The 24750-nt window shown below is 39.8% G+C and overlaps 1 protein-coding gene across 2 annotated transcripts in view; it reads right to left on the bottom strand.

The window, feature by feature from the left end:
- APP (amyloid beta precursor protein) overlaps positions 1-24750 on the bottom strand; it is a 200645-nt gene that overhangs the window by 147781 nt on the left and 28114 nt on the right. For both annotated transcript variants that reach the window (XM_030943771.1, XM_030943780.1), the window contains exon 2: positions 5797-5964. In XM_030943771.1, the coding sequence (XP_030799631.1) occupies positions 5797-5964 (168 nt within the window). The remainder of the gene's footprint in view (positions 1-5796; positions 5965-24750) is intronic.

The raw sequence follows: 24750 nt of genomic DNA, 5'->3' as shown, positions 1-24750 counted from the left end.
AATACTGTGGCAATTCGCTTTGAGAAACTAGAAAGGGCACATTATGCAGCCTAGATAAAAACAACAATTTCTATTACAGTGAAAATGATAAGGTGGAGAGAAACCATTATCAAAGCAGGAAGACCACTGTCATTGTGTCTCAAATTTTCAGAAAAAAAACAGGCCAAACAATTTTTCTCTTTTCAAAAACCTTGTCATTCCTGGCAGTTTAACAAACTTTTCAGCAGGAAGACAAAAGACTAGAGGGAAGGAACTGCTGCCATCAGTGCTGCCTGAAGTAGGCCCCAGGACAAGAAGCACAGTAGGATTATCAGATAAGGTGACAAGAGGAAGCTAAGCAAATAAATAAAAAAAGAGATGGACCAGTCATTTGGTGGCCCTTTTGGCCCATGTACAAAACGGGACATCTGAGGATTATGGGGTGAGATAACGTCAAAGCTTTAGTATGGTCATATCCCAGCTTGTACTGGGCTTGCCTAAAGCGGTTTTTGGGTTTCACAAGTAACATACCTAAATACCTGGCACAAAATGCTGTGTATGTTACTTGTGAAACCCAGGGGATCTGAGAAAATGACAAGATAATTTCTGGAAACATTATGGTTAGAGATCAGAAATGTCAACAGTGTTCTGTCAACAGTTATAATTAATTACCTATTACAGGAATTTACCCTACTATTTCCTGCTCCATGTAAACTAAGAACAGTTAAGAATGTAGCAACATGCAGTTATAATTTTGTTATTTCGGGGGAGGATTTTTGTAAGAAATACACACTGGCCACAAAATGGTCATGCACCCCAGTGTTGTTTAAAAAGAAAGTGGACACATGTCATGACTTTACAAAAGAAACCAAGCAGTCATGAGATGCCAAGTGTAACACCTTCCAATGCCAACATTCACTTTACATCTGAAAGCTACTCTGGGCATCTAGCTAAAGATTGCAAAGCAAGCCAGCTGCTGATTACAAAGGGCACCAGATCTCCAAACTCCCAGGTTTAATTCATCCTCACAATATCTAGACCCAAACTTACTTCATTATAAATGCCGTTAGGTCTTCCAGGAAAGGAAAAAAAACAAACAGTTACATGCATGGAAAATGGAATTAGGCATCTCCAAATGAAACTAAGTGGGGGAAAAAAACATGCATTAAACAAAATAATTTTTTTGCCAGCTGTGACTGTTCTACAATTCATTTTGGACAGGGTGTTCAACACAGATGCTAAAAAAATTTCAGTCCTTCAGGGAACTCATGTATGCTAACTACTAGACATAAAATTCTGCACATAGTAGCTGCTCAAAATTGCTAATAAACATACAACAATATCTTCCATCTGAACACTCTTTCCCTTCAAACAGGGAATGAAGCACACCTAAATTAGCTTCCTACTCTGCATATTCAGTAACTCTGAAAGCAGGCTTTGACAACGGGCAGGCTCCAGATGGGTTTTATGAACAGTTTGGAAGACAGGAGCTGACTGACCTGCAAAAGCACCTTCCTATGACAATAAAATATAGGTGGGGGCAACCCAACTCCTCCCATAAAACAACAAAAGGCAAATCCAGGAATAGCAGTATCCACCTGCTTTGGGACACCAGCAACCACCCATAAGGGGCTATTAGGAAGAAGCTTTCACCAGGGGTAGTTATTGAGTAATTGTGTAGTATGACAGGGTTTTCCCAAAATTCCTCTGAAACAGCTGGTGCTGCAGTGTCAGCAGCAGGACTCACTGACCAGTGGCTTGATCTGAAGTGTCATCTAGATCACTCAATATCTTAAGGATTCTGGCACACAGAGCTGCAAACCATCCAAATTTACATCAGTGCCCCGTTGTTCTAGCATCTGCAGCTCTTGCACTTGACAGCTGTTTGCAGATCAGGCTCATGCAGTTTTACTTCCCAGTAACAGCAGCATGGTAACTGGTTTGACATTAAAAAAAAAACACTACTAAATTGTACTTATCTATACAGCATTTCATTCCACCCAAGAAAGTTTCATTTTGTGATATTTAAAAAACAAACAAACAGGAAGTCACCAGCTTACAATGAACACAAGCAAATGTGGAGATATACTTCCAGTACCACTTCCTGTGAGTTCAGTGTTAAACTGAAGCCAAGGAAGCTGGAAGGCAGCATTCAAGTATCTTCCATGTCCTTTCAAAAAAAGCAATCTACACTTTGAGCTTTGCCATATTTAAACTGTGTGATGTGTTGTCCAAACACGAACTCTGATAGATGTACTGAGCTCCCACTCAAAAAAAGTAAAGCAAAACCAAGCAACATTAATCTTTAAAACACGTAGGTGGTTCTGCTTATTCCCTGTTCCTCCCTTTCTGCTCTGCAATGCTCCTCTACTGCTACTTCCTGCATCAAGACTTCAAAATCCACCTAAGCTGGCAGCGGACTACAAGAGGAAACAATGAGAATGTCAAGGTTCACAGTACATCTCTGCAGGAGAAATACAAGTCCTTCTACAGTCTGTGCACCTCCTAGCCCTGTGCTCTGCCCACTACTCAGGCATCTAGCCTTGCACTGTCAAGAGAAGCGCTTTTAAAAGAAGAGTCAACAAGGAGGCAGAGGAACACATCTACTTGTAAGTTTTGATGAAAGGAGATGGTATTTTTTATTTTTTGAAAAATACCTTCAAGAAAGAAATCAGAGTCAGAGAATATGTGAAGTATCTTTTTTTTTTCTATTAACAGTAAGCAGAGTTTCCTTATACATTAAATTTGTATTATTTTAGAGCCAAGGAGCCACAGAGCAAGATCACTGCACTTGCACATTGGGTTTCCACCCAAACAGCTCCTTTTGGTATGTCCCTTCTGGTCTTTCCCAAGCTGGAGGAAGAACTGGGTGCATGGGCTAACTCCACAGGTTTTATCACAGGAGTGCATCTCCCCTTACAATGCAGTCACTATCACAATGCCTGGAACAGTGCTCACAAGGGATCTGCAACAAAAACCAGATGGAAGGATTTCTCAATAGAAGTACAGGGTGGAAAATACAAGCCTTCCCTTGCTTGCTGTCACTTCAAGGTTCTGTTTGTATCTGAGTAAAAAAACCCAGTTCCTCGGCAGATGGTACAAAGAGCTGCTGCTACAGCAAGAGCAAAGAACCAAGAAAGCTGTCACAGAGCCAGGGAACATGAAGGCAGACACAGGAAGAGTACCTGCCTGCTGGATTAGCAGAGCATTTACACTCAGCCTCTGCCTAGAGCAAGAAGTAAAGCACACAGGAAAAAAGCAATCCTTCTTTTGGGGGAAATAAACAGCATTAAAGGAGAGAAAAGAAAGGAAGGAAAAGATCATATTGGGCAAAAGCCATCAAAAAGGAGATTTTTACTTGGTACTATTCCAAGACAAGAGGTACCACATCTCAGCCTTGCTGCTTATTGCTTCCTGCTAATGGGAAAATGCAAATTTGTCATATTCCCTGAGAGCAACTACTGTCTTGCAGCCAAGCTAAACAGCAGAAAGCAAGGAAAATACTGGGCATATTTGGAATATCAACCACAATAACAAGGAGTTCCCCAAATCTAAGAAGCCAGTTTGAGCTGCATTTACTTGCAATCCTCTAAAATTAATTTCTTTGGTAGAAAGCTGTTATCCAACTCTTCCATTTCTTTTGTTGGGGTCATAGGAAAGTTTAACAGCAAATATTAAATAGTACTTGCTACAAAATATTATTTAATATTGAATAGAAAATATTAAATAATATCAAAGCATCAGTGCCATTCCCTAGCCAAAGCCAAAGCCCAACATGCCACAGACCTGGTCAAAGGGGTGTGAGGGACGACCATGGGCAAGAGTTGTACAGAACAGGGAGGTTCTTTCCACGCTGCTGAGTTGGATCAGCTTCCATGTGGATTTTTGTTTTAAATTGCTGTCAGCAGATCTGAATTTCCTAATATTTGCTATCCATTTCTGAATTTATTACCAGCATTCAAAAACCTGGAGCTCACATGATTCCACCCCACCCCAAAACACCTGCTGGCAGTGACCGCATTGCTGCCACATGCTCTTGCACCCCAGACCACCTTGTCCCTTCTCTATCAGCAGCCTGTAGCAGCTGCACTGTGCATCTCAAGGGGGTGTTTATGTGGTTTTTAACCCAATCATTGTAGTAAAACATTACTAGCCTTCCTAAAATACTATATAAGCAGTTGTACTTCACAATAAATTCAGATTCTTTGACCATTATACCAAATCCCCGTGTCTCTCTCTCATCGCCAATACTTGGCAAACAATTTTTTTCCTTAGGGAGTCAAAATTTTTCTTATTACTCTCTTTGTCATTTAACAATCTCTGTCTATTACCTTCTGACTGCTTTTGCTTACCTCTTCCCTTTACTTTTGAGAGGGCTTTTTTTTTAAATGCCACCCCAAATTTCAAAATCACCCAACAGTCAGTTGACAGTCACACCCTGAGACCTTGTTCCAGAATCCTTCCCTGCCTGCAGCATTTGTGGTTGAATCCCCAGCCTACTGAAATACTCATGCCTTAAAAGCTCCCAAACTTTCCAGTCTTACTTCCATAATTCACATATTTATTTCAACTTCAGATAGACTTACTACCTTTAATCACTGATGCATTTTCACTTACTGATGCTCTTTTTCTTTTCTAATTCCTTTCCTCACCCTCAATAATTTCATTATGCATAAATCAACTTTCTGTACATAAATCAAAGAAGACAACAGAAAACCAGAGAAAATCTTTGAAACAGTAAGAGTAGGAGAGGTTAGGGTAGGTTAGGTATTTTTGTTAGTGATAAACAAAAATATTAATTTCACAAAGCAATTTTCTTAGTAAAGAGTGAAAGCTACTGAAGAAGAATCAATTTCCATTGCCATTACAATATCACCCTTAAAGTGAATATTTTGCCCAAATGCAATAAAAACGGAATAAAACACTGCAAAACTTAGAAAGAACAATCAGTGGGTGAAAGGACAGGGATGAAGATGCCAAGAGAGCAAAGATCTGAAAAATAAATGATCTTGCTTTCTAAAGAAATATTTCACAGGAACTGGTTTGACATTTAGGAAAGAAAGCAGTTACTGCTATGGAAATATGCAATAACCCTCACTTAAAAAAAAAAAAGAGGCCACATAGTAAATGTAAGAACGAAGGCAACTTAAAGCAGGCCCTTTTGTTTCACTGCATGAAATAACACATTTTCTTTTCAAATTGTCACACACTGCTACAAGGTTATTGTACTATCACATCGGGAGACAAAACAAAATTAGATCCACATGTTCTTAGGATATAAGCAAGTGGGTAAGGAGTTTCTGCTCTCAAATATGAAATCGGTGATTGCAACTTCATCTGTAGGGGAAGCTTTTCTATTAAGAAACTCTGAATGGTTCTGTGCCCAGCAGAGGCCATTAACTCTGGACTGCCAAAGTGCATTTCAGTGTCATAGCAGAGCAACAGAAGTCATGTGACAGCTGACCTTTCCCAATCAGCGCAAAAAGCCCAAGGGCATTTTAAATAATAAATTGCCACCTCAGCTTTATTCAAAACACTTGATAAGAAAGAAGCCCATTGCACACATACTATACAAAAACTATCCCCCCAAGGGTAGAAGAGAGAAAATTTTCCAACAGTCCCAGTGACTCCCTCAGCAACCAATTCCTGAAGCTGTTTAAAAAGGTGCTGGAGAGAACTTCTTCAGAAAGGACAAGAAGGCAATGGAGCAAAAAGAGGGAAAACTCCCTGCAGACTGAGCTCTCCAGCACATGGCTGCACTTACGCTTTTGAAAGAGCAAAAAAAATAGCTACAGTTATTCCTGAGACATCACTTACTTCCTGGCAGTACTGAAGAATTCCTTCTTTTGTCCCAATGCAGGTCTTGGTGCCAGAGGGGTCTGATTCCCACTTTCCATTCTGCACATTCATATGCATGTTGAGTTTGCCACAGAACATGGCAATCTGAGGTTCTGCCAGCAGCCCTGCATTTCCATCAGCAGGCACCTGGAAGGAGAAGAAAAGTTTTAATCTCACATTTTACATTTCAACCCAGCCAAAGCAGCAACAGGTTAAGCAAGTCTGAGACAAACACTAGACTAATCCACTTACAGCAGCAAAGACCAAAAATTTTTATTCAAGGAGATGTGGGAGATATAAATGGGGGGTTCATAGAAATCCAGATCACCATAGTATAATTTTAAAGCTTAACTGTTGCAGCAGGCCCCGGCCCAATAATAATTAGCATTGACTCCACTATTCACAGAAGGCTGATCAATCTCTTTATTATATAATTATTAAGAAATTGCTTTTATAGGCAGTTACAATACACCTGGTCCTAACTGGTCCACCAATCCAAACACCATCACCATTGGCTAATTAGGAAACCACCCTTTGGTAAACAAATCTCCATAACACATTCCACATGTCCACAATAACAGGTGCAGCAAGTGAAGATAAGAATTGTTCCTCATTCTTTCTCTGATCTTCTCACAGCCTCTCCCAGAAACACCTGGGAAAGTTATGTGTTGCTCACTGTGACCAGAGAGCTGCTGCCACACTTAACCAAACTGTTTTGTGGCCCAAAACTCTCTTCTTACCAACTTGGGCTAAACACAGGACAATAAGCATAGTTGGAGCACAGTTATAGAAGTTTAATTTTCCAAATATATCTGCTATAACGTGGGGGAGGGGTTTACTAACAAGTAAATGAAAAAGTAAACAAGTTTTTAGCAAGGGTTTCCTAAAAAATCCTCATAGTGTATCCTTTTCCAAGCCCCTCAGTTCATATCCTTGCTGAGCACACTGCCTTAGTTTATCATGTCTTATGAAGATGATGGGTTTAAAAGCAGCTTCCACCAAAGCTTTTCTTGAATTGAACCTCAAAATCTAGAGGGGCTGGGGAGGTATCAAAATGGCTCTGCAGAAGGTTTAGCTGACAACCAAGAATTACAGAACATCACCTCCCCAACAAGCATTAAAATACCAGGCTCAAGACAAGTGCTTCTCCTCTTGAGCCACAGACACTGCCCATGGCACCAAACCAAGCACTGCTGGGCACAGAGCCAGACATCAGAGCCACCCTCAGCAGAGGTTTAAATCTCTCCCATGGTACCACAGCACTGAAGACAAATCAAGAGCCAACCCCTGAAGGTACAAGGTGAAAGGACTGGCCTTTTGTTTTACATCTGAGGAACGTGACACAAAGAGAACCTCCTCTCTGGGTTAGATACCTCAAGAGACAAGTCTACAGCTCCCAAATGCCCCTCACACTCCAAAGGCCAGTCAGTCATATTCAAGGTGCAGCAGAGTATTCATTTCGGTTTAAACATCTATTTTTAACTTTTAATCTCTTAGCTAGAAGGTTTCTCAAGGGGAAAACTAAAAATATTTTTAAAATTCACAAAAAAGAGAAGAAACAGAATTATGGCATCATAGGAGATATGCAAACCCAGGATATTTGTTTAAACACAAAAAAATTAATGAATTTTATATGCCTACAGTACTAAAAAAAACCCCAAAGTCCACACTAAGAAACACAGTGAGAGTGATCATCTAACTATCTACTGGATTTGCATTGAAAGTGAAAATGCCAAAATTAAACCAAGGTTTTGAATTGGGGTTTTTTTAAGAGAAAAGAGAGAACATTTCTTGTCCTGTTTTCATAAGATGTTAACTTGTTACTGCAATTCAGCTCAAAAAAAAAAAAAAAGACAGGAACACATCAACTGGCCAAGATTTCCATTTACTATCTCAATTTCTCTTCTCCTGTGCAACAAGTATATTCTGTACAATTTAAGAGCCAACTATCACTGTTGTTCCACTGGGTAATTAGAGAATTTTCCAGTAACTGGGATGACACCTTGTCTTGGCTTGCCTTGATCAGGAAAACTATCACATGCTTACTCCTTCTAATACCTACAGAAACTTTGGAGAGCAACTCAAATGTAACACAACTATAACAATCTGCAAAATATCCTCCAAGTTAATTATTTTATTTTTCTTTATACATGCAACATAACTCTACCAAAATTTCAATTAAAACAGAAGTGAGTCATTCCACAGATGATGTATGGATGAGAACTCCATAGTCCCAGTCCACTCCTTCAATTGAGATTTTTGTAAATTAATAAAGCACACAGTAGTCCCACTGTGGGAGATTTTAGATTTTTTTTTTTACTCAAAATCATAAATCAAAAGTATTTAGATCATAGAATCAAAGATTCATTTAGGTTTAATGAGACTTTAAGATTGGGTCCAACTGTAAACCTAACACTGCCAAGTTTAACCAAACTAAAAGCCAAAAATAAAAGATAAAATTTAGCTCACTAATTTCAAGGGATCTCTATATGGTACAAGTTCCTGATAATATAAAATCTCATTAAATATAACTAATTTTAACAAACATTGAACAGTGGTTTGATCATGAAGGGAACTGAACAGCAGTATTTTTGGGGAAAGGTGGGGAAATGTAGCACTTTCCGTAAAACACATACAAAGATTAAAAACTCAAAAAAAGCAGGAGACTAAAACTCAGTAAAACTTACACAGTGATAAGTGATTTGTCCCACACGTACTATCCTAACATTTCAAACATGTGAATGAATTAATCACTGGTCACATCAAGGGTATATGCAGCTAAAATATGTGAGCTGCTGATGAATTTTATGCATCACTGAAGTTTTCTTCATAACCAATGGTTTCATTCATTTACATTCATACCGTCAAAAGAAAAAAATATCAGCATTACAAAGCAATTAAATAATCTAGAGCAGCAATCTACAGTGATAAGCAGCTTCTATAGAAGGAATACTCAATAACCTAAAGTTACAGTCCAGTTTGTTACAACATCATCTGTAGGGGCAAATCTCTCCTTGACTAATCCTAAAGCTCTTAGGCAGACTAGTCTCCCAAAGAATATAATTACATTAACAGCAACTATTTACTTTATTAGTATTCTGCAAAAGCAAAAACTCAAAGCATATTAATGGAATTGTAATCACATCATATTTTTTCTTGTGAGCTAGCAGCATGGCGTTTTTTCCTGCTTCTTAGCAAATCATTAAATAACAGATCAATTAGCACAGCATCTCAAGGTAACTTCAAATGTTATGCTCAGGTCTTGTCAGTTTTCAAATACCAAGTAAGAACACTACTCATCACTTCCACAAGACATCTGTAATATCATTTCTGTAATGTGAACTACATAAATTTGAAAAATGGCATGTACAGGACTCTGAAAAAATTATCTCAATTGATGGTACACTATTTAGATCTCTACATTAGTCTTCTATGTCAGAAGACATTCAAGCATCAGCCTTTTGATATAGAAAATAAAATTACTGATTTTTACAAGTGTAAGGGTACAAGTTCTGAAAGAAAGGTACCATGGCTGTGGTAAGGCTCAATGCTCACAACAGGTTCTCATAGAATTCCAGCATATCAGAGGTCTGTCTTTCAGTTTCAAGACTCATTTAACCTCCAGTTGAGTGCATGTCCTGGTTTAGGGCAAATTTGGGAGAAAACCTCCAAAAGGGGCCCTTCCCAGAAAGCAAACCCACACAGCCCCTCCCCTCAACCAGTTTGGGAAGAATTTCCTCAGAGAGAAGTGGAAAAAAACCTTGTTTATGTAACAGGCAAAGCACTCCCCAGCACACAAAATGAACAATACCAGATGACAAAACTCATTTGCTGCTCTGAAGAGGTGACAGGCTCAGAAAGTCTCTCCCGTGGGTGGTTGCTCTGTTATCAATCCCTCCGGCTCTGGGAAAGGCTGCTGCCCAGAGCAGGCCCCAGTAGTCACAAAGTGCGAGCTCTCGGTGCTCCCCAGGTCCCAGTCTGGAGCAGGTTTGAACAGTTCCAAGAAAGGCAAAAGAAAAACAGTCCAGGGGACTTCTCTGCCTCAGCTAGCTAAACTAACTAAAAACCAGCAAAGTGCTGTGTTCTGCCCCATCCATGCCCAGACACCACAGTGCAGGAGCGAGAGCAGACTGATAGTTTCCTCTTCTCCCCACCTTCACTCTCAGAGCCAGTCCTGAAGGCACAGAATATAATATCCAGCATAAACAGAACACCCAATTGGGGATACAAGCATCATAATGTCACCCTAGGTGTCAGGACCCAGGACATCCCTCTGGCTGTCCTGAGCAGCCAAGACCCCTGCCAGGGGGCTCAGAAGCCCTGGCACAGAGCCCAAAACACCTGTGGTTTTGATTATGACCCCTGGAGCAAATTACCAACCTTATATGAAGATCAGCAAGCCACAACAGTTTAGGTAGAATAATAGTGAAGTTATCACAGGGTGGAAAAGTAGATTTTGGGGTTTCTGGAATGGTGGTTCAGGAGGCAAGATGGAGGGAACTGGGCATGTCCAGCCTTTCTCCTTCTTCCTAGCCTCCATCTTCTGCTGTGATGTTGGCACTTTTGGATTGGTTTAGAGTAGAAGTTCACTGTCTAACATAGGTGATAGGTATTGGAAAATAATTGTAAACACTGTATACGTAGTTTTTAGTATAAAGACATAACACCACCCCAGGGGCAGGCAGTGTGCCTGGAACTGTCCTGCTGGACAGACCTCGGCAGGGCAGGAGAAAATTTTTATAGATAAAGTAATAAATAAACAACCTTGAGACCAAGAAATGAAGAGCCCCGACTCCTTCTTCAAGTGCCAGGCTGGGGAAAGAGACTTTCCAACTTTTCTCGAGGTCACTCTGACCAGCTAGAGATCCCGACACCTAGGACAGTGCATCTTTCTGCACCATCCTCTCATACATTTCCTTCTTACAAGCAGATAAATGATGAAATGCTTAAAACATTGTTTTAAAGAAAACAAATTCAAAATACCTTTCAAGGATAGGCTTTCAGTATTTTGCATACTCACACAGGTGGGGATATTAGAGAAAAGCAAATCTAACCAACACTGAAGACTGAAATCAGAAGACAACTCTGTACAATGAAGCCCACTGGGTATGTAACTGCTTTGGATATGGAAAGAAGAGGGATATAATTCAACTGTTTTCTCCTCAGATTGGTCAACTTAGGACAAAAGAAGACCAGTCTTAGCAAGACCACCTGAATGGCATCATTTAATTGCTGGAGCCCGTCATTATAAAGTAGGTGTTTCATAGCATTTTCCTGTTTGTTTTTAGAGAAAATAGTCATTACACGAATTTATTTCATGTCACAATGATGAATTACATACAATACAGAAAAAAATAAGAAATCATGTAAGCATTGGGAGACTAAACTGTAGGGAAATCTGTTTCCCTTCCATGCTAAGCGGTAGTAGGGATGCCTTTGCTTTCCTGTCTTTCAGGTCTGGCAATTTAACACATTTATTTGAGGAGAGATGCACATCCACATGGCACGCTGGATGCCATTTATACTATTTCTGAGACACTCAATAAGGATTTTGATAGCAGAGTAGAGAGGACTGAAAGAAGTTTATGCAATTGCAAAACTATAAGGAATATCTTATGTGTGGAGTTTTTTAGCTCACTGCCATTCCATCCTAATATCAAAAGGCCTCTTCCTGTCAAACATTATCATTATTTAAGACAGAAAGCATAGCTCTCTCCCTGCCTCCACTCTCTCTGTCATTGCTTTCTGCAGTTACAAAGACAATTAGTATATCTGCTAATTGCACTTCATAATCCCTATTTAACCAACAAGTGTCAGCTTCTTTCACAACTCAGGTTATATTCAGAAAACACAGGCTGCAGGGTTTTACCCTCAAGAGGTTTTCCATCAACAAACCAAAGTAACACCACTTCAGATAGCTCTGCTATTAACTTATAATTAAGAACTACAACATAACATGGAAATAAGCCTCAGATCTTCTATGTGCTGTTATTAACCATTGAAACATCTAAAGCCATTGCCCAGAAGTCCCTCAGACAGGTCCTGTGATTTATATTGCTTTATTCTGCAAATACTAACCTGAAACAGCTTTTATAAACATTCAAAGTGTACTTAATTTGCAACAAATACTTAATTTGCAATTACTTTCAAGGAGAGGACATTCAGTAGCAACCTCCGTAACTACAACTTGCTCAAGAACAACTGTCCTCCTTAGTTTAGAAGATGACTAAAACAATCCCTCCCTGATTTTAATGTTTAATGCTAACACCAGTTCAAACCTCCAACCAAGAAGTCAGTGACTACAGTTTTAAGGTTTAACAACAGTAAAACTGGTTCAAATAATGTGAACAATTAAGCATATCCAATCATAACATATCACCCTTCCAACCCCTGGCTGTGCTTCCTCCAAACTTTTATACTATACTTGGGTTGAAATCTGAGGTTTCTCATTAACTAAAGCAGCACCAATTTGCATACATAGCAGTTTACTTCCTCTATGGCAATTAACAATAGAAAATAAATTCTCTCTTTGAAGTGGGGCCACTCATAACTCTTTTTCCTATAAAGAACAGAGGTAAAAATAGAATGAAAGGATAAAAATAGAATAAAAGGATTCTCTGCTAGCCTTACACATTCAGCAAGCAAAACATAATATAGAGACTTGCAATTCCCAGTGGAAAGACCAGAGTTTTTTTAACTGAACTGTCTGATCTGCTGTACTCTACAAGTGAAGATTGTTGCTCAGTTCCAGAAGCCTGTAGTTCAAACTGGGCAAATGCCATGCAAATACAGGCTTATATCACTGGACACAAATCCATGGCTTCTTGCCCATCAGTTAGCCATCAACTTTGGCAGACTGTAATCTGTTACACTCTGCTCTAGACCTCTTATTTAAGCCATAAAGTATTTCTACTCCTAGCTTTGTTAAGGATCTTCTCAGAACACAAATACTTTAAAAACCTATACACGTATAATCACAATGAAAAAAAACCTCCTTTTTTTAAAAAAGCAATCAGGACGAAAAAAAAATTAAAAAAATAAGCCACCTTAATTGGAAAAGGAGAAAATGTGTCAAATTATTGCCTTGTCACAATTTTAGGATGTCTGTTTAAGGAAAATTTTCCATCTCCTCACTTTTCTTTAGAGATGAAAAAGGCTAAGAGGCTGTCAAAATCAACATGAATAACTTTGAAACTAGGTTTTATTGTATAATGTTCACATAGAAACAGCAGCAGCAATTACTGTTGTCAACAGCATACAGAAATAGGTCAGAAAAACATTCTACTGATTACGCAGTTAAGTTGTTCAGTACAGTTGCTCCTCCTGGAAGACAAACACTTATCACAAACAGTCACAGAAAGAACCACCTTTCTAACCTGCAAAAACCCTGTGAACATCCATATCTAATTTAAAAAAGCCATCATCCCAAATTTGGTTGAGAAACAGACTCCATCAAAAAGCAGCTGGAAAAGAAGTTTATTTGGCCTGACTATAACCTATGTAACCCAACCACAAATATTCGTGCACTGTCTTCCTGGTCTGCTTTATAAACAGTGATGTCAAAATGTATCACAACAGTGCAATGCCCACGTCTCCACAGCAGCTCAAGGATAACTAACTGCTCCACAAATCAATTAAAAGCAAGTTTTCCCTCATGCCTGCAGAGAAAAATATAATATTCTCAAAACTATCTTTGGGCATCCAACTATTCTCCTCACCCACACCCTTCACAAGGTCCGGAGAAATAGGTTGTATTTATTCCATGCATATCAGTTTTAGGGCTTCCCTCAGGTCACATTCCATCCAAGCACTTGCAGAACAACACCCCAACCCAGCCCCAGACATTTGTTTACCCTGAAATCAAGTTTAAAATCAAACCTAAAAACATACCAGGACTAAGCTGTAAGTTCACAATGCTATCTTGTGGAGCAACAACAACATGAGTGCTCCCCTCCTCAAAGACCTGAGTGAACCAGCAACCAAGTGCATACAAGAGATACTCGTAAGACTTGAGCAGAAGCGTCGGTATAAACAGCTGACCTGCATGTGCATGCGTGAACACACACAAGAGCAAAGGGATTTCCCTCCCTGGAATCACTAGGAAGCAATGAGGCAAATCCAAAGAGCAGCAGAAGCCTAACATCTGTGTGGAACCTGTCTAGCATCATCCTGCACACATTTCCAATGCTCCTGTGAGAGTGACTAAAAATTAAAATTTAGCTACAAAAAAAATCAACATCTTTGAATGTAATCATAAATGTGAGGAATTAGCACAGGGGAGCGTCCCACCAAGTCAGAGAAGGCAGATCTTTGCATCAGCTACATGAACATAACAAAACCACATTGCTCTGTAAGTGCAGTGTCAAGAGCTTCTTACCTACCACCACCACTACCAGCAACATGTCTGCTTCCAAAAAAATCCCTAAAAGCCACACTCTCACAGCCTCCAATTTGAGGGTCTTAATTTAAGAAGATGAGAAGGTGCTTGAATGCATCCAGAGGAGAGGAACAAAGCTGATGAAAAGGCTTTAAAGGAATGACATCCCGCAAGAAAAACCTGAGGACTCTGGGCTTATCTAGCTGGATGGAAGGAGGCTGGGGGGTAACCTCCTTGCTCCCCACAGCTGCCTGAGGAGGGAAGTGCTGGGCCCTTCTCTGTGGGATCCAGTCTTGGCATGCATGAGAATGGTTCAACCCTGTGCCAGGCTCAGACTGGACATTAGGAAGCATTTTTTAACCAATAAGATAGTCAAACACTAGAACAAGCTTCCTGGAAAGGTTGGCAATGCCACACGACTGTCAGTAGCTTGGTCAGGCAGCTGGACTAGATGACCACCATAACTCCCAACTGAAATACAGTATTCCATTCTAGCCTCTACATCACCGTGCTCACAACCAGACCAGGAGTGCCAGCAGTTTGCTATGGGTGATGATGTGCACCACCGTGAGCAGGAGGATAATGGGAGGAGCAGGGGCAACCTTCACCCAAGCAGGTCTTCTCTGGAGTTACCTTAAGAGTCCATACCAAAATTTACAGACCTTGAAGTTAGCCATCAGTATAACAGGAACTGAAAACCCTCACAGCTAACAGGTATCCCCAGCCTGCAGGTACCTCACAATCTTTTATAAAAACTGCCATTGTGGCAGGAAGAAAAATTATAACATGTGGGCACAAAGTTTGTGGAAATTGGCAGTGGAGCTGTGGCTGAGCCTCATCCCTAATGGGCTACAGCTGTGCAGGACAGGTGAGCAGTATTGCAGGTAATGGGACATGGAGTGCCAAGGTGCACTGACCAACCACCAAAGGGTACAGGGGGCACACAGGTGTAATGCTCTGTAAGATGAAGGGTATAAAAGGTTGTACTGAAGAACAATAAAGTGCTGATGCTTGAGGCCTTCTTTGGCGTCAGTCATACCTCCACCTTCAATAACAAACAGCATGACCAAAATTACCCAAGACAGGAATGAATTTCAGGAAGCATTAAATCTAGTGCAGCACCAACTAAACATTAACATGGGGGACGAGGAGGTAGAGGGAGTGGAATAACATCAAGATTTTACGAGCTGAATAAAAAGTGCATTAAGAAAAGCTTAAAAAAACAAACAACCTAATCTTGCTCCCAGGCTATTCATTTAGATTTTGAAACAGCTTAGGTCATTTACATGGCTATATGTGCTGAATAATAGCAGTAGTGTAAACAAGAAAAAGACAAATCCCGTCAGAATTAATGATCTTTTATTCATCTAGAACAATAGGAGATAAAAAGATGAAATTCAGCAAGTGTACAAGTTTGACAAAAGAAGTGTTTAATGATACCAATAAACATGACAAGTGTTATGGTTTCTTTTGGTACATCTACACATACAGGAATGCTAATGATACTGCATTTAAATTTCATCATCTGCAGGGCTGTCACTACTCCAAAACAAATATAAGACTCTGTTTTACAGGGCAAATCAAAGTTTTGAACTGAAATAAATCACTATAAACCATCTAATTCCAGCATTGTGTTTTCTATTTCAATGCTCAAAGCCATTATCACTTAAATAAATATAGGAAGTAGAAGAAAAATAAGAGTGCATTTCACAGCAATGCAATACACCACAGAAGTATCCAAGATCAGTAATAACTTCTAGGGTCCTATCATATCCATGAAATTCACTGTTGTAAAACTAAAACTACAAGGTGAGAGCAAATACTTTAAAAAGACCTACACTTCTAGTTTGCATTTACATTAAAGCACTTTTTTTGGTAGTGTAAATTTTATATTTTAAGCCTATTTCATTGCACGTGTACCTGGGAAGGATGTGAAAAGGAAAATTACTATATGCAGTGTAGCAATGAAGGATAAAGACAGATAGACTCCCCTTTAGCAGTCATAGAGAGAAATTGTTTATTGCAAAAAAACAGGCCTTTTAATGCTCTAAACTTCAGCAAAACAAGCATGCACTGGCTGCCTGCCACTGCAGGCATTGCTGCTCACATGACCTTTTACCCAGCTACTTTTTTGACCCCCCAGTGTCCACGCATCTCTCCAGCCAATCACTGCCCCATGCACGAGGTGACCGCACACTTGTTATACAATTTGTTCTCGGGTAATATAACCTGGTTTTTACCTCACTGTTAGTTGAACCTTTCCCAGAGTGCTTTCTGCTGAGCAAGAGCGAACAGGATTTAACAATGGTGAAAAGGGCCCGTATTCTGCTAGGCTTTTCTTATCTCCCACAATGCAGAACCAAACTCGATAATATGGAACAAATTTAAATTGTCAGTTCAGTAAAAAAATTGAAGAACAATCCTAGTTCAATTAACTTGATAAAGAGTTCAACATTTGAGCAGTGTCAGTTTCTCAAACGAACTTTATCCCTCAAATGTCAATGCTCAGTAATTTATTGACTTGTTTTTCATTTGAAGTAGCTGATAACTAAGATCGCCTCACATCTCTTTCATCACATTTCCACTGCTGTGCAGGTTTTGCATTAGAGCCGTTCACAGAACTGATGTTCTAAGAGAAATTCCTGGCAGTTCCCTCTGTGTCTGACAAAAAGACCAATCTGTAATTAGCTTTGAGAATTGGCAATCTGTTAAATCACTGAGAAAGCTGAACACACCTCTACACGTATATATGTTAAAGATGAAAAAACCCCAGGGGGGTATCTTTTCCTCCTGGCCTGGAAGCAGGTAACAAGGCCTGTCTTGGCCAGCCTGGGCTGGGCAGGCTCTGCCATGGGGCCAGGCCCCATCAGCTGCCGGGCAGGGGAAGGAGAGGTCATCAGCCCCCAGAGCGCTGCAGCTGAGCCCCAGCCTGGCTGCCGAGATCCTAGCCACCCCCCCAGCATAGCCACTGAAGAAACCTCCACTGTAAAACACTTCTGGCCTCGAGCTACTGAGCCCAGCCAGGGTCACATGGCCATCTGCAGGCCCCGGGCAAGACATTAATTCTTTCAGTGCACACATGAGACTTGTAGACCTTCAATCATCTCTCAGGTCAGAAAAAAGGACAGAGTGAGGACATGTAGAGGAACAACATGAAGACACCAAAGTTATAGAAGAAAGAGTTAAGTCCCAGATGGGAGGGAGGAGGAGATGCCTTTTGTTTTGGGCTGAAATCCTCTTGTAAAGCTATGGAGAAGAATCATTTTCCTAGCATAGAAAGACAACACTAGATGACTAATTAAATCTACAGAATTATTACTGCAGTGCAGCAACTATACAATGCATTTGTAAGCTTCTCCAAGAAAGAATGGAAGCTGAAACCAATCTGCTCAGAGGATTTTTTTTCCTGTGTTCCAATCTGAAAAAAAGCTTTCTCTACCTGAGCAAAACTCACCACAGCCAAAAGAGCTGTAATTTTCCTTGTGAAACAGAACCTCCACCCTGCATCAACTGGATTTCAAAGGAAGCTCTTAGATGGCTATTTTATTCGCAGTATTACTTGCATGCAGTTCTTTATCTGCCCTTGATACAGAGGCACCATCTAGACTGCTAAAGCAACTCTTCCACAGACTGCATCACTTATGTTATTCTCCAAATTATACAGGCTAGAATCATTCTCTGCTGCCATTGGTCTGAGCCACAAACATCTGAGCAAAGCCATGTGAGGACTCTGATGTAATTCACCAGTTTTAACATGAGGTGTTTCAGCTATTTTGCACTATGACTGCATTCCACATGTATGCCAAAGGTCCCTCTCATCTTCCTTTTGATGTAGAACTATTCTTTGCTCAAGTGGCAAGTCTGTGACTCAGTCTGCTCTGCAAGCCATCTGACTAGTTGGGTTACTAGAATTAATATTATATTTAGCAAAAAAATCATTTCCCAATTTCATTCCATAAACAATGTGAAGATGAATTAAGAAAATATTTCCGGCATTTGCACACCAAGTGTTTGGCATGATGAGGACTTGCTGACTGCTACAAGGAGGAACATGCCCAGAAGATCCTTCCTGAAATATTTATGCTACTCAAGATGCCAAGACATCTCTAATTAGACAAACCTTTTTTTGGCACACAAAAACACCACTATAAGCAAGCCAGAAGGAACTAAGCTGTCAACACCAGGATTAAATAACATAACACATTACCTGGATTACTTTCAAGGCATATAAAAAAGCTGGACAGAGTCAAATAGATGGTTGACAGACTTAATTCATTTTGAGTTAAAGGTACAGTTCTTCAATCCTTCCTCTATAAAAATCTATGAATTTTATCTCTCCACAACAGAACTGTGATGAGGGAATTAATACAGCATTACCAGACACCCCATGCTGAAACAGATCCTGCCCTGTATCTGTTTCTAGGGTACTTAAATTACCTGTTACTAAAAAAAAACCAAACAAAAAACCAAACAAAACCACTCCACCCAAACTTCACTGTCCCACTAGATGCAAGCTATTTTCATGTCACTGTACATCCAGTTGCTGGTTTTTGAGCAGCTACTCCATGTCCATGAGGTTTCTCATAATAATCATGTAGCACATTCAAAAGAAAGTCTGGCCTTCAACCTCTGATGCTATGCCCCACTCCCATGGTCTCCAATGTGAAGCCATTTCTCCATCTCTCCGCTTTCTTAGCTTATTTATTTCATCCACCAAACCAAAGACAAGACCATCATTACTGCATACATAAAATATTAATAAAAATTTAATTAATAAAAATAATTAAGAAAAATACCTTCAGAAGTACTTAGCAGAAAAAGGCAGAAGTTTGGGGAAGAATAAAAATATTCCTTCAGTCTTTCAATTGGGCATATTTGAGGTTTCAACTCTACAGTTTGAATTCTGCATCCTCTTTTACTGATTAAATGCTACTGTACATGACCCTCATACAACCGTGCTAATGCTCAAAACCAAGAACCTTTTCCTCTTCAAGATCTATGAGCAAGAAACAAGAATAAGAAAAAAAAATCAAGCAAATGAGACACAGCGAAGCCCTCAGAAACAACCCAGCAGCTTCGAAAGCAGACTGGGCAACAGTAACACACGATGAGCCCCAGCACCAATTCTCCCTTTGGCAGGGATCACACACCAGGTACATTACATACATACACAGCCCTCTGCACAATCATGATCAACAAACAAAAACATTATTACTGGAAATAATGAGCCAAAGAGGTACAGGTTTGACCATGCAAACCACACAACTCTTCAGCTTAAAAAGCTAAGCAAAAGCACTGAAAATTGGATGTGAAGGAATTCAGTCAGCCACAAATAAAATAAACCTCTAATGACACAACAATCAGAAAGATAGTTATGTTAAGCCTATGTCTTTCCAAAATCCATTATTCAAGAGATTCAAGAAAATAACAGGGAAAAAAAAGTAATATGTAGGAAGCAGTATGGGACCAAACAAAAAAATGTTCAAACCCCTCTTGTCAATACATGAAGGCCACCCTACAGAAGTACACTAATTTTTCCAAGACATATATTTGAATTTTCAAACCCTACCTCTGGTATCTTACAGCAACTGCTCTCTTTAAAGACACAGCCTACATCTGAATTCTTCTGCAGATGGTCTTTACCAAAAGCTTTACTGATTTCAATATTTTGAATGTTAACCAAATAGACAGTAGAGGACCCTGTGCATGTTCTCACTCTTTCCTATTTAGAAGGCATACTCCCACCATGAGTTCTGGATTTCTGATCTTACTGAATGCTATGGAATACTCCCACTGTTGGTTAGGTCTGGGAGCCAGGGAAACTAGAATCTATCAATCCAAAAACTGTCTTCCACTGTGGTAGTCCTACAGTAATTTTCTAATAATACAGAAATAGGTACCACATGCAAGTTTAGTTATGCAAAACATTGAAACACAAGAAAAACTGTGCTTGAAAACTCTTGCTCGTCTATGGGAAGACATGCTGTTATTATGGTTGCCAGAACCTTACACAAACATCTCTCATTCAGACAAGGATAGAGAAAGCAATTGATTGAAGAGATGAACCAGAGGCCAAGAATTTAGAGTATGAGTTTCTGGGTTTTTCAACTATACGAAGGCCTCAGAGTCCTCTTCCAAGTCCACCCATTAACAGCAGCTGCTCTCTGTCTCAACAATAGTGATAGCAGAATAGACACATTCACACACATTTGATTTGAAGGCTCATGAGAAGTACTACATTCAAAATGCAGCATCCTCAAAGACTATATTTCAAATTCACATTAATTGAATTTAACAGATTTCCATGAAAGAGACTAAGATGAGCTTGGAGGCAACTTTCAGATCCTCAAATGATGAAGATAAATTAGATTATCCATTGTTAACTATTACAGCCAGATCCAAATAAGATGACATAATAAAGATGAAGTGCTGTTGCCTTACCAGTAAGTACACACAGATCATTAAGCATAAAAAAACGCCAAAGCATTATCTCTGCAAAGGAGGGTAAAAAACCCTCCAGGTTTTTTAATCATGTTGGAACCACACACTTGAAAAGTGGGCACTTTTTGTCTTAAATAGCTCCATTGTATTTAGAATATGTAAATCCTTCAAACAGTGAGTTACTTTTGGGGATTTTTTTCATTTGTCTTTTAAATGAATAATCTGGAAGATTAAAACATCATCTTGCTTTTGACAGTTGTCAGCTAGAGCATCCTGATAAACCATCATCACAAAAGAGAAAACAGCGCTACGGTTTTCCACCTCCCACTTGTTGCTTTATCGAGCTGTAATAAGAATGAATTATACCATGAAAGATGTCACACACGCTGCAACAATGGAAGGAAAAAATTTTTATTTGGCTACTGAGCCTGGTGCTCTACTACAGAAAATCCCACTGAACACTAATGATGCCTTGTACAGAGAGTACAAGGAAGCCTTATTTCCATACAGTAATAGAGAAACAATGGCTGTCAACTTTTATTTAAGGCTAGCTAGGTAACAGTGTGCAGTGAAAGCAAAAATGACGTGCATTTTATTTCACTTGATGCAACATCCAAGGACTGTAAACAAGGATGCTGATCCTGACCAGGAATTTGACCAGAGTACTAAATGTAGAGCACAAACTCTCTACACAAGCTGCCCACAATCCAAACACCACAGAGCAGCAACACAACAGTTTATTTATCCTCCAATTCTCCACACAGATATATCTGCAGATATTAAGCAGTACTTACAAACCACATTGGCAAAAGTTGCCCCAAGCTGCAACAAAGTCTCTTGTATGGATGTTTCTTCCTCTTCTGAAAGAATACGCTCTCTGAAAGTTGCACACATTCATTTTCACACTCAGGGCAAGAAACCTTTAAACCCAAGATGTCTTACACAGCTAGGCTCCATTTCACCTTTGTGCCTAGAGATTGAAAGAAATGGTACCACTGAAAATATAGTACCAAATACAGGCAACATCAGCAATTACCTCAATATCTGCTCTGATTCCATGTATTAGCTAAGGTAATCCAAGGCAACCAACACCTGCCTTCTATTCCCACCTTCACAAGACTCCCTTCATGTTCTACTTCCATTTACAACCCTTTCTGCTGCTGAAAGCAGCAGCAGCCATGCTCAGCAGCCACAATAACTTTGACAGGATTCCTTGAGGCACAGCAAAAGTAAGAAAATGGTAAAAAGATGGCCTGAAAATATACCACAGAGCTGAAAAGTCCAAGTAGGGATGACTCCAGCTTCATATGAACCTTGAAACCATCTCAAGCACTACATTCAAAACAAAAGACACCAGAAATTACTTAGTGTTTTCAACCCAAGACAGGTGAAAAGGTCAGAGATCTGCACTGGAGCTTACAATCCCTCTCCTTCGAGCTGGCAACAACCACCCTCTAGCAAGAGAGATTCTTAGTGAGCTGTAAGCAGGCAGCTCCTCCCTTCCTGTCCACAAGCTCATGAACGTGGTCACAGTTCCCAGCATTTGCCAAGATGTCAAGAGAGTTCAGCTTAAAACAGCACAGCAGCAGTGCTGGGCTCCAGAGGCTCTGGAAACCCTCAGGAGAAGACAGAGCAATTCCCTCACTTGTGCCCAGCCTAGGCTTAGCCAAGATAAGTGTTCTTCATCACACCCAGTCTGCAGTGGTGAGCCACTTCCACACAACGTAGGACCCCAAACTGAGATTTATTCAAAATAAAGCAATTCTTAGTATTACATTCACAGTATGTACACACATACCAAGGGGACTTTACTAATGGTATACTTCCACAGCAGCAAATCACTCACAACCACAATATTTTGAAAACTGAGTATTATTAAGAGTTCCTCAACTCATTTCAACTGGTAACAGAGTTCTTCCTTTTGATGACAGGGCCACATGTCATCCTCACCCTCTGCAGTTGGCCAGTGTACATTATGTGGTTCTTCCTTTTGTTAACACAATAGGGAATATCATCCATTAACACCAACACCGTTTTTACTAGCATTGTAGAACCACGAGGATGGCTGAAGTTGTTTCAAGGTAACAGAGTATCATCAGAAGCACACATACTTAGTTTCAGATATTCCCCAATTTTCTGTTGCTACATTAAGGTAGAAAATAAGTATCAAATCTATACTAACAATGAGCTTATCCCGGGCCCCCAAAGAGGAAATTGTCACAAAAGCATTTCTCTTCCTCTAACCATCCCTTACTTTGGCAGACGTCTCTTCACCTTACTGATTTACAAATGCAAACTACTGAGAGAATTTTAGTACTTCTGCAAGAATTCCTCAGCTTTTAACAGGGAAAACACAGTTACTGTTTTTCTTCCACATTCACAGTGAATTAGATCCATACCCATGCTTTTCACCATGTCAGTAAATCTCCAGAATATGTCTGCCTGACAAGTTTAGAGTCTACAACATACATCTCTGACAACATTATAGAGAAGAATAAATTAAATGCAGATTTGTTTTAAATGCCAAGCCATCAGTTCGTAGCCTTTTCAAACAAGTGAGGGAGTGAAAGTATTTTTTCTAATGCTTGCAAGGTTTCAAGGTGGTCATGTCATCAGACATTTCAGCCTGCTCTCACAGGACTTGCAAAACTCTCCTCCTCACACAGATACTACATTCTGTCTCTAGCTCAGAGAACCCTCTGAGATAGCAGCTATCTACCCACTGTGATCCAAAACATTTTATTAGAATCCGCCAAATGCAATTAGCCTGATGTTGGGGGTCGAGTTTCTTTATTTCTTTTTCCCTTTCTTCTGACTTATATAATTTTTTCCCATAAGTTGCTAGGAAACTTAACTACTGGGTACTTATGGATACATAACAAAGAGAAAAGAAAGTGACTAAAGTCCAGAGAGGAAAGTAATAAACTTGTTAAAATAATCAGAGCTTTTACCCAACATTGGCTTCACTTCACTCCAAACACACCACTGAGGAAGCTAGGAACTTTAGAGACTGAAAAATTTGAAAAAAACCAAACTTCTGTAAATCCGTATTTGGGGATATGGAGGTATTATTATTGTGCTATCTGTATATTAAGCTGCTTACAAAGTCTGTCAGGAAAAAAAAATCAGTTATGATGCAATTTACTATTGCTAAAATTTGATGAGAAACTCACTTGAGAGTTAACAGCAAATTTTTAGAAAAGCAAACACTCCAAATCAACTCTGTTTACCAAATACCTTCTTCAGACCACCACTGAGCACTCCGTCTCTCGTTCTTTATTCCACTGGAAACAGCACATGGCTACAAAACCTGCACTGTCCCAGCTGCCATTCAGTCTTCTATGAAACACAGATCTCCAGCACAATACAAAAACACTCAAGCATTTATTCTTGGAAGGGATCAGTGTTACATGCATAATGTTTTCATTCTGAGCCTGCACAGGCAATTTGTTTAGTACATTATAATGTAAAAAAATGTGCACGTGCAAATGCAAGGTAACAAATTCTTCCTCTTCCTTTGCCCAGGACAGCTCACAAGGGATGGAAACCAGAGCCTTCTAACACAACAGGACATCTCTTTCCTTGACATCAGTAAAATGGGACAAGCTGTAACTGAAATACACCCTACAACAATAGGTCCCTTCAGAAGAAACTAATTCTGTTTTTTCTCAGAGAACAAATGCAGTAAAGAAGAGGGCAACAAGAACAAGGGGATGCCAAAGGAGGGGAAGGACTCCCACTTCTTTCACCTATATTAGCCCACACCACCTGCAAACCTTACCCAGACAGTTCTGCTGACATTTGAAAGGTGAAAATATAAGATTAAAGCATCACAGAAAACATTTGCTCCTTCTACATTCAGTGAAAGCAGAAATAACATGCATTTTATTTCACTTGATGTGACACCCAAGGACTATAAGCAGGGATGTTGACTCCTGACAGAGAATTTGACCACAGTACTAAATGTAGAGCACAAACTCTACACAAGCTGCCCACAATCCAAACACCACAGAGCAGCTACATTCAGTTTTGGAAAATATTTGCAAAGACAATTCCAAAGTAAAGGCCTACCAAGTTTCAGGGAACACAAAAACAAATTAAAGGATGCAAAGCAG

Source organism: Camarhynchus parvulus, chromosome 1, assembly GCF_901933205.1.
Source record: "Camarhynchus parvulus chromosome 1, STF_HiC, whole genome shotgun sequence".
NCBI classification, from domain to species: Eukaryota; Metazoa; Chordata; class Aves; order Passeriformes; family Thraupidae; genus Camarhynchus; species Camarhynchus parvulus.
The sequence above is the reverse complement of the archived record's forward strand: the minus strand, read 5'-3'. Positions and strand labels throughout refer to the sequence as shown.